Genomic DNA, 16,189 nt, shown 5'->3' with positions numbered 1-16,189 from the left:
TCTTGGCAAGAAACCCACTGGACACAAAATGCTAGGGGAGTAGGTAGAGAAAGTGTTTCTTAAAAACTGTCAAGGGTTGTTGCCGTTCAGTTTAAAAAAGGTATTGTAGGCCTTGATTTAGTTCTAAAAACAAGATCAAGACTCTGCTTAGCCATAACAATTTCACGTCACCGAAGCAAAATGTTTTGAAGATCTCCCAAAAATTTATTCTGGCTACCTCCACTTGACGCACGTGCCAGGCTCCAACTAGGTATCTTTGAGCGTAACCTATAGTGTTTGGATTGGCAAACGCCAGAAGCGGAAGCAGGGCCAGAGCTTACTCAAGTTGTGCTCTTGGAAATGCATCTTGGTATGGTCACTTCCAGACGTTCGCATTCATTGATTGGTTCAGGCAGTGAGGATGGACAGCATGAAGAAAGTTTGTGAGCAAGCACACCTCTTTGTCATTGTTATTGTGTTGCGTGGTTGCCCAGTGCATTGACGAAATGAGCAGCAGGAGTTTTGCGACGTCAGGGACAGTATTCTCGGACTATTACTTTCGAGGATACCTTAACTTTTCTGAGACTTCACAGTTCCTGCAGCAGGCCATCTAGGCCCAGCATTCTCGGCACTGTGCCAAGATAGCCTGCTTGGCACAGTAGGCAAGAATACTGACGTTCGTAAACATTGATGCATCCGGCACTGATCACGCAGAATCTTGCAAAAGTGAACGTATCCCCAAAAGTGTTTGTCCGAGAAGACCGCACCAGGAATGCATTTTGCTTAGAGTAAGGTGTAGTGCAAGGCCATTCACCACGCAGGAGTGAAAAATATTGAAAAAGTGATTGTTTCAGATTGTAGGGCCTGTTTTTCACTGTTCTGACATCACCATTCCCCTCTGCACTTTGATTTGTTCTGTTCTCTCCCACCCCTTTTCTCTTCTTACTTTTTTTTTCTTCTGTTATTCCTGCTGTATGCACTCCTGCATCTGCTGTTCTGTCACTTCTGGCCTTTCTGCAAATAAATTTTCATCTGTTTTGTGTCTGTTTCGTGTTTCCTCTTTGCTGCCTTTTTATTTTCCCTCTCTGCTACTCTTCTCACTGTCTTACTTGTGCCCTATATGACATGCAAATGAGCAATACATTTCATCTGATTGAATGACAAATAATAAGCTTAACGTGAAGAGACCGGAAGACACCAGTAGGAATAAAATTGCAAACGAGTGTAGCCAGTATTCTAGTTGAAATTGAAAAATAGTTTGGCAGATCACAAAGTGCATAGAGCAGACAAATGGTAGTCTGTTATCGTAACAAAATGAGTGGCAATGGAGGGAAAGCACAGTTGAGGACAGTGGAAAATAAAGTGTTGTGGTGATATCAGGAAGCTTACTAGACGTAGCTGACAGCTGCACTTTGCCACAATGCACAGTTGCTCAACCTGTGGAAACAACGATCATTATATTCTAATGAGGCAGAAGTGCAAACTCTGTGTCCGTGCTTCCCATTAATCAACTTTATTAATTAGTTTCAACTTAAATGGAAATAATATTAAGTTGAGCTAAATTAATATATTCTGCTTCTTTAGTTGAAAATATGCCAGCCTTTGCATGAGCAGAAGTATTGCATGCCCCAAAAAAAACTGAAAGACAGGTGATAACATCATTTTAATTTTCACAATTTCCGCACATTGGCTTTCCTTGGTGTCGCAGATTTTCACGACATCTGACCAATGCTAGCCAATAGCTGCATAGTTTAAAAAAAAAGGAATGCAGTTGTATTTGAAATTAGGTCAAAATTGAATTGGGCAGCTTTTGCAGGCTTTTCCTGCAAATTTCAAAGCAATAATGCTGCGTAATTTGTGGCATCACCTTGATGCCATAGGCACTTCTCTTCTTTGCAATGTTCAAGACGAAGCATATCCTTGATTTTTCTTCCTAATAATATGATAATAATAAGCACTGAAGGAGTTCTGAAAGGCTAATCTGCCATTCTCAGTCTAGGGTGCTTGTCCTTAATGCTATGTGCTCCCTAGGAGCTTTGCGTCTACGACGACTACAATGAAACATGCGGTGCCTCTTGTTTCAAAAACAGCCATCATCGGGCTGTGCCACATTCACCGTCTGGAGCTCCAGCCGCTGCTGCAAACCTGGATTCGCTTGACGGTACGTACGTGAAGGCAGCAGGCGTTAGGTACACACGGTGCATACGTGAAGTCCTAAGGCTGGTAGTGCTCCTGTTGGTTTAGAGTAAAAAAAAAAAAATTATGCTTGTTTCGTTACGCCTCTCGTCAATATCACTTGTGTGATGACTGAAAGTATGATTAAAAAGGGAAACTACAGAGGGGAACAATTAAATCAGTTTGGACTGATAAACTATTCTTTGAATGCTTTATTTTCGTTAATTTTATGGCAATAGAATGATTATTACAAAAGAGAATAAAGGTAAAAGTTTCATTTTTGTTTATTTCACACCAGAACGTCCATGACAGCAAAACAGTGTGATATCGTGGCTTTCAAGGTATCTTTTCGAATTTTGGCCATTGTGGTGCCAAAAAGAGTTATAGAAAATTGCCTAGTTCAGTCTCAGACTTTTTTTTGTATTGCCGAAGGGTAATTTACGAATGCAACTCAAATCAGTTTTCTCTCTATATGTCACTTTAATATTTGTAAAGTACAGAACCTCGCAAATTTCACCAAAGCTGACTCAGTGAAGCCTGCCAGGTCCCCTTGATCTTCTGGTGTGGCGGCTTCTGTCAGCCACCCAGCGTTTGGGGGCAGATTGAAGTGGGAGTTTGGGGGCAAAGGTGAGGTGACATGGGGTCACAGTATTTGTGGCATGTCAGGTTATTTAGCATAGTTTGTGCATTGTGCTAGAGGGGGCCAATGGCAAGGCCCCATATCAGATGTAGCTGAGCCACTTTCGGTAACGTGTTTGTTTGCACCTCTTGAATTACCATATTTTCTCGAAAATAGGTCGAACACAAATGTAGACCGACCACTATATATTGAACTCTCCAAGGAACAATAAATTGTCATTTGAATATAGGTCGATGCATATTGTCACGTTGTAATGACAGTGAACAACCACAGTAGCACAACGCAAGTCACAGTACTAACTTTATTGGGCGAACCTGTGCCCAACAACACAAGTGACGCAAGTAAATGATAGCAGCGAGCACACTCGTCGATCGTCAAAATCTGATCTGTGGGTCAGACGTGTCGGATTTTTGTACATGACTCATGGACGGTTACAGCGTAATCGCTGGTGCTCACGTACCTTCCAGAAAGTACAACACTATTTGCGTCATGCATACACTCCGATTGCACAAGGTCCCGCGGCAACATAGACAGCAGACAGAATCGGCTACAACAACCGAGAATGTTCGGATACATGCAGGTGCATCTAACATGTGTTATCTGGTGACAGGAAAACAATAAAAAATGGACATGTGTCCCCAATGTCTTGTTAGAAAAACAATAAACTTTGCACATAACACACCTTTTATTTACCACAAGCTCACCTACTAAATCTCGCTAGTGGATGCCAGCCAGCTGCATCCCCGTCGGAACTGCCAGAGAAGTTGACCCAGTTGGATGCTTCGCAGGTGTCATTGGCACCCCAAACGTTGTCATCGTTAGTGCTGTCGAGTGGGTTGGACATGTAGCATTTCTTAACGCCAGTTTGTATAATTGTCAGATTGGTTTTACAGTGGGCACGACAGAGGAACTCGGTTAGCTTGGTACTTTGCTGGCTCAGTCGACCTATATTCAAATCAGTATAGCTACAAATCAGTTGTCAGTTTGCACTTGGCCACGTGTTGTGTGTGTCTTTTTCGTGTGTTATTGCGTCTTAATAGCACGTTTCAATTCAACGTGTACTGCAAACTCGCTGCAACTTGAGCCCTTATAATGAGCCCTGTCCTTGGTTTAGCTTGGCACTGATCTTGGAAAAGATCTATCTGTCAAAGCTTTTCCGTCAAAGCAGAGGTGCGGCTTTATTTAGGGCACTTAGAAAATGCAGGAATGACGGGGAACATTGTGCATTGGTAGCATGCAAGCATTTTAAGGACAGAACACAGTGTATTCCAATTTTTTCACCCTTCTGCAGGACCACAATCCTGCTAAACTACATTGAAACAGATCATTTTATTGTACATTCTAGAAAAAGTTTGCACTCCTTTTGGGGTTTATGCTGTCTTAAAACAAGAATCATCATGTAATCTGTACTTCCTTTCATTAACGCTCCAGTTCACAGATGGCATGCTGGTTATCAGCGTGACGTAGCATTTTTGACAGGAAAGTAGCTAGCACAGAGTTTTCAAGAGAGGAAGCACAATGAAGACAGATCGTACTGGAGAATTTTAGTGTATCCGGTATCCCGGTATCGTTTGCAGTTTATTAAGTTAGCGGAGCTGTAAATGTGAGCGGCCGGAGTGGTGGTGCCTCGTGGTGATGCCACCTGGTGGTGCGGAGCTGAACCAAACACAGAGATATTGCTGTAACCAGTTGTATCCTACTTCGTTTCTAGTCCAAATTTTCAGCAGCGGCGCAATCGTGAGCATGTTGCCTTCTTAAATGTCTTTTTGACACGGACACTTAAGAAACGAAAATGTATCTGTAAGGCATTGTGTTTAGATGAAGCATCTCAAGGGTCCCCTATCCCAGTATTACTCAAATGCCATTGCATATACCAAAATACCAGACACGCTAAAGCTCTCTATTTATTGTTATGGGGCAAAGATGCGCCCTAGAGGGCGTAAACGTTTAAAAGTGTACGCAGCCATTGCCATTGCGAATATTGTTTGTTCAAGGAAGTGAAATGAAGACACATATGTCAGTATTGCTCCATTGTCATAGCAGTGGCATTTATGAAGTTTTCTGAAGTGCACCTATGCCTTTCCTTCCAGGTGACGTATCCGGTGAGGAACTGTTGGTAAGGACTGTTGAAATTAATTTCATTTTTAATAAAGCCAAAGGCTAATGCACCAAAAACGTAGTGGGACTTGTCGTGGAGGCTTGCATTTGCATGGTTCCTGCATGGTTCCCAGCTCACTGTGGTAGCGAATGAAAAGCAATAATTCGAATGCGCAGCCTTCTGCACATGCTGCAGGGTGGCATAGGGTTTGCGTTTCAGTTGGCCGTCGAGACATTTCTGAAACGGATTGTCTCTTGCCCAGAGCAGTTGATATTTTGTACACCTCCATGAAAAACTCCAATATTCTTGGTTATGGGAAAATATTTAAAAAAATATTAATAAACAAAGTTCTAAAGGCCCTTTCACTTTTACAAGCTTGCTGTGCTCGCTGTCGAAAGTTTTTCGCTTCTCAGATGTTATCTTCAGCTTTTCTCTCTTTTTTTTCTTCTTCTTTTTTTCTTTTTATAACCAAGATGATTGAAAGAACAATAATGTTTGTGAAGGAATAAACTCATTGCTGGTGAGACTTTAACCCAGTATGATGAAGCACAATTCAGTTAATCTTTGAAACTACAGCAGAGCTTCATGGGGATTGCATTGTGAATCAAAAGTTGTTTCTTGCTGTATCTTGCTGTATTTCTGACATTATCTTTCTTTAGTTGCTCCTTAAATACCCAACAATTAGTACATTTGCAAACAATGTTTATTCTTACTCCTCAGCAGGGGCAGGCCATTCAGTGCATTCACTTCGGAGTTGTCTAGAAGTGGACGGAGTGCGAGGACAACGGCCACACTTCATGACCAAAAACAAGAACGCAGAAGCTGGTTTTCTGTGGAAATACGTGTATTTATTCTCAAATATGTGACGTGTTGAAGTTGTGTTTATGTACGGGGTCAAGTCGGCTTGGTTCATACGAGAAGCAGCTGTGTTGATTTGGCCAAGCTCCGGCTTTTGCCCAAAGGGAAGTTGCTGGTCTAATGCTTCCGACAAAGACATTGCAAAGCTTAAACACTTCTTTTCCAGCTACAGATGCACCAATTATGATAAAATTCTTGCATTTCAAAAATGCACGAAAATTATTGTGGCTGATGGTTTCTTTCTTTTTCTTTTTTCCTTTGCCATACTCAAAATCATAATTTCATGGTTCATTACATTTTTGTGCAAAAGGAATTTGCATGGAAAATAAGTGATTGTTATCAGTATTATGCATTCTGAAATGTGCCCAGCAGACGACGTTACAGGAGATTTCACACATTTTAAGCTTTGAAATTTGAATGGCATAGAAATTTCTGCTGCTTCTGTTTTTTACATGCATCACTGTCTCAAAGATTTGCCCCAAAATTTTTCAGAGATAGCTTTTTTTGTATGTTTCAAAAGGGAGGGAGGCAGGAGATTGCATCCATACCCAATTTGTTGTGAAGCAAGTGTGCCACTTTTTTAAGGCACCATTCATTGATATAGTTGGTGTCACCCTTATAACACTAATAAGCATTGCAGAAATGTTAGTATGACATGCAGCTGCTCAACAAGGGAATATATAAAGTGGCCGCAGGCTCTTGCTCTGCCTTGCTGTGTCTGCAAACTGTGCTAAAAATGCCCTGGAAGTTGCGAAGTGGCCACCCTCTTGGGATTACTATTCTACCACATTAACTTTTCAAATTGATTCGTTAGTATAAGAGGTAGGAGAAATCTAAATATTGCATGGCCATGCTGCCAGGTGGATTCACTGCTAACCTAGACACATTCTCCCTTTGGCTCCACTAGCCTCCACAAGCAACAGAGAGAAATTATTTCATCTGTACTAGTAAAGTACACTTCTACAATCCCCAAAACACCACTCTTATCGCGAGAAGACACTTGGCAAGCCAAAAAGGACACAAAAATGAAGACAGGTGGCAGCACCTGCCTTAAAGTTCCCGCACCTGCACGTCGTAGATTTTGATGGCATCTGCTAGGGCCTAGTTAATTCTTTGTTGATATAAATGGCTTGCGTTGGGTTTTAAAGGAGCCAAGGGCTGAACATGACAAGTTTCGAGAACTTGTACAGTGCACCAAGCGAAAAAGACCCAAAATTAAAGAAAATTGAACTTTGACCTTCATTTTCTCTTCCAATTCAAATCAGTTAATTTAATTTTGAAGTGTCCATGAGCCTTGTTAACGATGCACTTGCGAAATCACAAAGAAGGAAAAAAGAAAAAAAAATCACAGCATATCCACGGGGTGAATGATGATGAGTGGGCGAAGCTCCGGAGGGAATCATCGGATCTCCCGCTTAAGGGGACGCTAGCACAAACGCGTTAGAAACGTGCAGTACTCTCTAGTAAGGGGGAGCGGCCACAGCGTCTTACGCAGCCATTTACACATGCCGGAACGTGCACCGCGTTTGCCGACGCCATCACATGACTGCTGAGAGAGTATACCCCCCGTATTCATAAACGCTCCTCGACTTGAACTTGACTTGCCACCGCTTTGGGCAGCGCGTTCGAAACGCGTTGAAGGTAAGGCGGAGAGGCCACAGCGTCTTACACCAGCTTCTTACACGGGCCGTAACGCGCTAGCACAAACGCGTTAGAAACGCGCTAGAAACGCGGCCTTTCGTTAATGTTGGGTATTTATTGCCATCGTGGTGCGTGTGTCCATGTCCGCTTCGTGGCGTAGTGGGCTAACGCCGCGCGCTCGGAAGCGAGGGGTCCCTGGTTCGATTCCGCGCTACGGACACAACTTCGGAATTTTTTTTCTCATTTTTCTCAGACTGGTTACACACTACTACTACGACGACGGGGACGAACGGGTGCCGCTATAAGGAGCTTCGCCCCTAAAAAGAGAAAACGAAGCACAAAACATGAACAAGCAGCAGTACATGATAGCTTTAAGAAAAAGATAAAAAAGTTTAATTAAAAAAAATTAGTAGGAGGGTATACATGAAGTTTAAAATGTCAAGAGCATCATGCAAGGCATTTTGTTGGGCTAAAATGTGCATTATAGCATTGGAGGTACAAGTTGATTTCACGTAGAAAGCATTCGGATTACGCTGTGAAGTGCCGTAACCTAATAATCTACTATCGCAAAATTACCAACAATAGAGTTCTCAATGAATAATTTATTAGTCTAAACTTATTTGGTGCCACTTTATTACAGTGATGTTGCAGGTGATGCCTCTTAGATAAAGGCATTTGTTTCAGCTGTATTTGCATCATGCAGCAGTTCAAAACTTAGCAGACACAATTGGCGGTATGTGATCTGCGCGCCATGCTTGTCTGTTGGCGATGCCCAAGCTTGGTTTCAGCTCGGGGCCGACTCCGATTTCTTTATTCAAATATATGTGCATCATGCAGAAGTGCTTTTATGCGACAACCACCGGACTGATGTGAATGGGTCGTTGCATTTGAGGAAGAAAGTTAAGCTGTAGTGACTAGGAAGCAGAATGTTCGATATCAAATCCAATCAGTTTATTCGGACATGAACATGTCTACACATGCATATAATTGTGCATACAAGCACGAAGTTTACAAATCCGTAACTCTGCAAAAAAAAAACCATCACAATTCTATTAACTATATCTGTTAGAGCATTTCAACAGACGAATGTTATATAATCATCTTTAGCTTACATGAAATTGCTGAAATGTTTAGGAGGGTTTTGCAAAATGCCCTACTAAAAAATTAGCGGTGTATTCAGAGCAGGTGTATAAAACAGTTTGTCTGCTTTAGATGTATTGTTGGGTGCATATTACAAAATTTTGATTAATTTCTTTTATTGCCTAGTTACAGAGTTGTAAACTTCATACTTTGAGCGTCCTGAAATTTTGCAGTCTAACAATTTTTTATTAAAAAATTGCGGAGATAAAAAAAAATATGCGTCCTACAGTCTCTAGATTCTAACTTTTTTTTTTTTAAGGCAACCAGACCAGGTGCCAGTCCCGTGGCCGCAAGACGCAATTAGGTGCATTTGTGCCATAAAACCTTAACTAACTAACTAAATCTCATCAAAATCAGTGCCATGGTTGCCCAGAAAAACTATTTCTCCGTTTCGTGTACTTAGATAGGAGCCCTCGAGCTGAAGCTTCCTAAGATTTGTAAAAACTCTCTGCTTTCCCCTAGCACTTCACTGTGCAGCCTGCATAAAGAGAAGTTCTATAAATGTGGCCCATCGCCCAGCGCGAGTTTGACATTGTTGTTCTAAAGTTCCTGTGTTGTGCTGGCTTCTAGTTAGTGTTCTATTGCATTCTAGCTGTGCCGTGCTAGCACCTGAGCACATTCAGTTAGTCCTTGCTTTGCCAAGGACAAGCTGAGCTTCTCGTCAAAGGTTATACCACTATTGCCAAGTGAGAGTCTGATTCATCCTAAGAGCTAAATTGTACACTTATGTTTAGTGTTGTATGCGCAAGTTTAAGTGTACCACACAGAGGCAAACCTTTAAAGCTAATGAAGCCAACTGGTTGAGCATTCATAAAAACACTTGTAGCACTCAGTTTTAGCTGCAGCAGACACACCTCTTGGGCAAATTTCTTGTTTAAATATGTTATCCTTGCAGTGGAATCCTCTAGAGATACTGCAGTTGGCCAGACCTAATTGCGGTTCTTCAAAATATTTCAGAGCCTTCCTATGATGTTAGTCTCCAAACTTTATGGCTTTTTCATCACACGCAACCTCATTGGACCAACGAAAGTAATTTCTATGTTTTGATTGTTCTTGCAGCAAGTGCTCAGCAAAGAAGGGGTTAGACCAAGTGTTTCAGTAGTTAATTTAGTTCTGTCCAGCATTTTTTCTGTAAATCAGATGCAAAGTTTCTGCGCTTTGTAAAAGCATTCCCTCACATCTTCCATTCGGAGTGTAGAATGCAGAAAAGCATGTTGGCGTAGTGCCATTTTTCTGTTAACTGCTGCTGGGAAAATGTGAATTGGAGGCGTGTAACTTCCTGTGACAAAGTCGTTGCTAATTAAAAATTTAGCACACTTTATCTCATGAACTAGAAGAGCATAAATTGTGCCAAGCGTAATATTCCGTTTGAATCACAGCGTAATAGTACAAATTAGTCCGGTGCCTACTGTTCTTGCGTTTAACTTGCAAACCAAGCTTTGGCACTAATGAGGCTGCAAAAGCGTTTGCCGAGAAGCGCCAGCAGTAAAATTTATTTTTATTCCTGCATCACAACTTTTGTGCATCATAAGCGGGAGTATAGTGTTGTCTTACATAAATTATAAATTCATTTTGTTAACAATTTTTTCCATGACTAGATGTTTTGCATACCAAAGCTGCAAAATGAAATGTGCTCTTCAGTTAAATTCAGACAGTCGAGTTTTTGGAAATCATGTGTTCTTTGTGTGTGAATGTGCATGTATGGTTGAAAAAAAACCAATGATACATTTAATTATTTTAATGCAACCGTATGTTATCCTAGTGGTGTCAAAGTGTACAGAATTGCCAGTGATGTACTAGTGCTTGTACTTTGCAGCATCATTATCAACGGTGGTCAACATAAATGTTTATGTTCACAGTAAGCACTGTTTCACATCAAGAATGCATACAAATAAAGGTTTTAGAGAAAGGCATTGAAGAATAGTGGTTTGTCCTTCTTTGGTGCATGCCATGTTATGTAGGCAGTGCATGGGAACCATCGTCACGATCAGTGACTATTAGCAATTTCCAGCACAATGTTCTACTAAAATTGCAAGGCTTCGATAATGTTGTGTTTCTGGTAGCCAGAGGTGTGGCTGCTTATGAGTACACCTTGTCACATCTGCACCATCAATTCACACGCCCTCGAACTCATGCCCACGAAAGTTGTTAAAGAGGCACTGAAGCACTAAACTGGTTTAAATTGATAAAGTGTTCTTTAAAAACTATTTTTGTTCATTTTGCGATAATAGGTCAATTATCGGATCAGAAAACGACTGTAAAAGTTCAATTTTCTGGTTGTCACGCTAAAACCGCATCTTTGCAAGTATTTTCTTGTACTTGAGCTGTTGTTAATTCCACCATTTGCCAACCTGTTGTACCTGCCACGTTTTTCTGGTGCATTAAAAACACCATTAAACGACAGAACATTAATTTACTTGCCTATCTAACCAGCTAGATGCCATTGGTGTCATAACATACCAAAATGCACTAAGCATTAAAAAAGTTCAACCATAAAGCATTTCTTAATGGCTACAGTTAAACTTGCGTTCCACTATTAGATGTACAAAACATTAAATCTCTACATAGTTAGAATTACATGGGTGTTATTATACTCGTGGACAATTTTCAGTGGCACTGAAGGCAAAGCGCGCACAAGTAAGAGGGCTCCTGAAAAGAGTCCGACATTTTCATCTGCGTTTGCTTACCAAGCCGAGGAAGTGAAAACATAAACACCCCATTTACAACAGCTAAATGGGACAAAACACAGGACTGAGTGTTCAAGTTAACATATTTTTCGGCTTTTCCCTTCCGCGTCTGGGCAAACGCGAAATCGTCGCACGTGGAAGCTGCGTCGATTCAGTATCGGTTACGAGAAACCAAATGCACGCTGCAAAACGCTGGCGCAGTAACGTATGCACAGAAACTGCACCCTCGTAGCTCTCCCTTCATTACAACAGAAAGTTGTCCGTGCGTAAATATGCATTCCAGCGAATTTAAATTTCGATCACCTGGTTCTTGTTTCGTGCTTGGTGTGTTCTAGCACTCGCGTGTGTGCGTGCAGTAGTAGTATACCCTTACAAAAATTTTTAATGTGTTTTTTTAGAAAGTCTTTTGAACTTGTGCGATAGAATTCTATTGTGTTTATTTTTACTGCTTATAGAATTTTCCTATAGAGTTCCAGCAGTTATTTGGCCACCGCGTTCTTATAGTAACTCTGAAGACACAATTCTATAGAATATTCCTACGGAGTTCCTTGTAAGATCTTAAAGATAAATTTCTATAGAACATTTCTATCGAGTTCCTTTTAAGATTGTAAAGACAAATTTCTATAGAACATCTCTACGGAGTTCCTTTTAAGATCCTAAAAGACAAATTCCTATAGAACATTTCTATGGAGTTCCTTTTAAGATCCTAAAGACAAATTTCTATAGAACGTTTCTACGGAGTTCCTTTGAAGTTGCTAAAGACCAATTTCTTAAAAACATTTCTCTGCAGTTGTTTTACAGACCCAAAAGACAAATCTCTATGAAACCTATGTCGATGTTTGTAATGTGCTTGTACTTTGCCGAGGTTCTAGAGAACTGTACTGTAGGCATTAACGATTACAGTAAATCCAGCGGCAAAAATAATCGACACTGCAACCACAAAGTGATCTGTTTTAAATGTTTATTGCACTTCAGACTGGATACATGCACCATACATACTACATACACACTTCAGAACAGTCTGCATACATGCTTCAGCCTAGAACTTGCAACACACAAACTGTAGCTGCCAATGCGCTTCACGGATCAAGCTGGTGGTGCTAACATACGAAACATGAGTAAAAAATTTGTGGCAGACTCAACTGGAGTTGACATCTGACAAAAGCAGGCTTGTCTAAGACAAGAAAGCTTCGCATTAAAACTGCACAAGGACCTGCTGTTCCAGCAGTGAACATTACATGGTTGGATACTAAAGCCTGAAAGTAGATTCACATGAATGTGCACATATATATGTGCACTGCAATGTTATGCGTCCGCTCCACAAAACCACACTAAACTTATAAAACACAGCATTCTGGCCTATGTTGAAGTGTAAACAGAACACTGGCAGTCCTTGTAAAAATGCAGCAAATACTGGTACTCCTAGAAGTGCATCATATATTGTACAAAGCTTAAAATTTTGAGATCAGACCCAATATTCCAAAATTATGGTTGGGAATAGAAACATGACTGACGCACACAATACCTAAGAAAACGATTTAGCTCAGGAGCTCCTATGCATGTGAATAGCGAATTCGTTTTCTCGGCAACCACGGGACTGAATTTGATGATTTTTGTTACATTTAAAACATTTTTAATTGTTGTTATTTACATTTAGGCCATCAATTTTATTAAGAATGGTTGAAATTGCACAATTTGACAAAAAAAAATACTTATTGAGCTTAGAACTGTAACTTCCAAAAAAAAAACTAGCAAGCACAATTCTGTTCTGCAAATCGAAATTGGGGCCAACTCCGATTTCCCTCCTTAAATACATGTGAAATTCCTAAATGGTTTTGAGACAACCGCAGGGCTATTTTAAATTAAATTTGTAGCATTTGAGAAAGATAAGGTCTAGCGGTTGTAGGAGGAATTTTAATTCAGAGCCTAAAGTAAAATTTATTGAGAATAGGCAGGTTTAAAGAAAAATAAAAGCACGAAGTTTAATATTCCACAACTCTGCACTAAAAACAGATATCGCAGTTCTGCAGAGTGGATCAGCTATGTCTTGAGTCAAGGATTTTCATATATGAATTTACAGCTTACGTGAAATGTTCCAATAATTATAATCATTTTGCACGTCCTACTCACAAATTAATGATTGTATTTTAGAGCAATGTATAATACGTCAATTCCACCAACTTTAGTTATGAATTAGGTGCAACTAACAGAACTGTGATACGTTTTTTTTTTCTTTTTTTAGTAAGAATTGTTAACTTAATAGCTTCGTTTTCTTGAACTTTTGAAATTTTCATGAATTTGTATAAAACGTCACCTGAAAAAATGTTACATCATGCTTGTGCTATGCGAATGACAATTTTTTGAATAACCTGTTTACTTTGATGTAATACTTGTCCATTACACCCAATTCCTTCCTGGAGGCATATAAGGTTTTAGTGAGGTATAAACAATTAAATATAAATAATTTAATACATAAATAAACAAATATTGTGGCTTGCCTCAGCATTACAATTTCTACCACCAGCATGACCTGTATGTAGCCTTGGCTATTGCTCACATGTTGCAAGTTCATTCTTGCATGATCGCCCACTACTTCACTTCCTGGTAAAGCAGCGAGGAAAGGCTAGTTTTTAAACTCGTTGGTTCCGCCTGGTACTCTGCCACGGTGAAGCCTGCACAATACAATTGAAAATCATCATAAAAAAGTGTAACGAACGTTCAGCCATAATGTATAGGCAGGAACAAACATGTCACAAATATATATATATATATATATATATATATATATATATATATATATATATATATATATATATATATATATATATACACACATACATACATACATACATACATACATACATACAAACGTGCTATAAATATTTATATGTATATACACGGCCGCTGTATATATTTAAAAAAAAAAGGTGCGGCCTGCCACGTCGGGCGCGCTGCTATGGGAGCGAACGTGACGGCCGTAGTTGCATTGTCGGCCGCTTGGCTGTGCGGAACGGCGCTAGCTGAGGGGGATGGAACGCGTCGGCTTGCACGCGCGACGGCGTTGTAAGCACGTTGTAAGCGCGTTCCTGAGGCATTTGCTATGCCGATGCCAGACAACAGTCCCCGGCGTGTGGCGCCGCGGCGGACCACACCGTTTTCGATGCAGGCCGCACTTTTTTTTTTTTTATCCAGCGGCCGTGGTGTATAGTTGTAGCACTACGCTATGTTTCATTTAAATATTTCAGAAAAAAATTACAGCAACAAAGTGGCAGTAGTATCTCCGTGACTAATCTGCAGCGAAGACGGGCAGTTCTCAGGCAATCCCTTTTGAGAATATTTTCACTTTCCCAAGATTTTGGGACATTAGAACAGGGCCAATGCACTGGCACTAGAATGCCATTGCTGAGACTGGCGAGGTGCAAATTTTCGCTACCACACCAGACTGTCCAGACACATGAACAAGAGACGGACGGTCGCATGGCGAGAGCTGCAGACAAGAACGTTTCTAAACTCAGTGATCTTGAATCTCTGTTACCCAGAGCTGTATGCGTCAAACAAATGTATGTTTTGTGAGGCCAGGGCAACCCTGGAACACATGTTATGGGAGTGCGAACAGAAGCGTATCGCCGCAGCGCGGCTGTACCCGGTTTGGGTCGAAACCGGATATCACGTGGGGTCAGCGAGGTACTCCCTGCCCCTAGGTAGGCGTGAAAGTAGGTAGGGAATGATTCCTCGGCCATGCCTGCCATGTCCCCAGTCCCTGTGTGCCTAGAAGCATCCGCTAGCCCAAGACAAGCATGCACGTTGCGCGGGAGCGGCCGCATACAAGAATTCGCGGTGAGAACGTCGTCGACCGCATTACCGCCAACCCACAAAGGACTGCGATCTCAAGGTACGTCTGCCTAAACTGCAACTTGTGACATAAAGCGGCGATGCATATTCATTTTTCTTTTTAAATTTTAGGCCTTGCTCCTTCAGCTGTAGCGCGACGTGAGCCCTGCCATTTCACTTTCAAGATACGTAAGCTGCTTCGACCCTGAAAATGCCGACGCAATGGTGAGTTGGAAAACCAAGTTTTAAATTTACGTCGCGTGCATGCCACCCATACCTTTTTTGCGGCATGCGATTGAAGTAGAGACTGCGATCGTGACTTCATGGCCCTCGCATTGTTATCTTCTGCAACACCCAATCGTCGCGAGCTAACATGTTTTTCAAATTTGTCAGTGCTAGCACATCTCGATGTGAGCGCAAGTTCGTGTCTTTCATAACACGTAAACAATGCGAAGGTGTATACGCCGCTGATGTATGCACGCTGCATTGAATGATTTACTGTTTCCCTTGGTCATTGATTACATTAAAAAGAAAGCTGCAGATATGTCCTTTGTAAAATCTGAATTACTTCAAATACGATCTTACGTGCACTTGAAAAAAAAAATTACTGGCCGATTAGTTTTCATATTCTACTACACCTGCCCACTTCACAGCGGCTTACGAGCCAGAAATGTATGCAGCAACACTTTACATTAAATGTAATGTTACAAGACGACAGGTAATAATCTTGAACCCAAATTGATCATGAACAGCAGCTGCTACAGGGGTGCAGATATTTTTACCAAATAACCATGTTCTCATAGCTGACAAGCTAGAGGGAAAATTTGTTTCGTAGGAATGAAAAGCAGAGGTGAGCCTGAACTAGTATGTTCTTGCCCACTACTCTGCTAAGGGGGAAAAAAAATGTCTTTAAAGCTGTTGAGGAAAAAAAAGATCATATGTGCACAATAAATCACATAACGCAGTGGTCTCTCTAAACCTCAAGTATAGTCCTGCGTTCTGCAAATAGTCTAGAACAGCACTCGTAGCTATTTCTTGCTGCAATGCTGTCACGGTAAGCACCCAGAATTTCAGCTTCTGATAATCTTTGCCTTTGTTGCTTGCGAGCACAGAGGGCACCATCTGCTGCTGTCGCAACTG

General features: G+C 41.0%; 1 protein-coding gene across 2 annotated transcripts in view; it reads left to right on the top strand.

Annotated features, from left to right (window-relative positions):
* Positions 1–10,444, top strand: part of LOC119464483 (WD repeat-containing and planar cell polarity effector protein fritz homolog) — a 42,997-nt gene extending 32,553 nt beyond the window's left edge. For both annotated transcript variants that reach the window (XM_049655603.1, XM_049655602.1), the window contains exons 25-27: positions 2,070–2,140; positions 4,885–4,910; positions 5,613–10,444. In XM_049655603.1, coding sequence (XP_049511560.1) covers positions 2,070–2,140; positions 4,885–4,910; positions 5,613–5,654 — 139 coding nt within the window. In that variant the 3' untranslated portion in view covers positions 5,655–10,444. The remainder of the gene's footprint in view (positions 1–2,069; positions 2,141–4,884; positions 4,911–5,612) is intronic.
* Positions 10,445–16,189: the final 5,745 nt, after the last annotated feature.

This window comes from Dermacentor silvarum, chromosome 9 (genome assembly GCF_013339745.2).
Source record: "Dermacentor silvarum isolate Dsil-2018 chromosome 9, BIME_Dsil_1.4, whole genome shotgun sequence".
In the NCBI taxonomy this organism is placed as follows: domain Eukaryota; kingdom Metazoa; phylum Arthropoda; class Arachnida; order Ixodida; family Ixodidae; genus Dermacentor; species Dermacentor silvarum.
The sequence above is the reverse complement of the archived record's forward strand: the minus strand, read 5'-3'. Positions and strand labels throughout refer to the sequence as shown.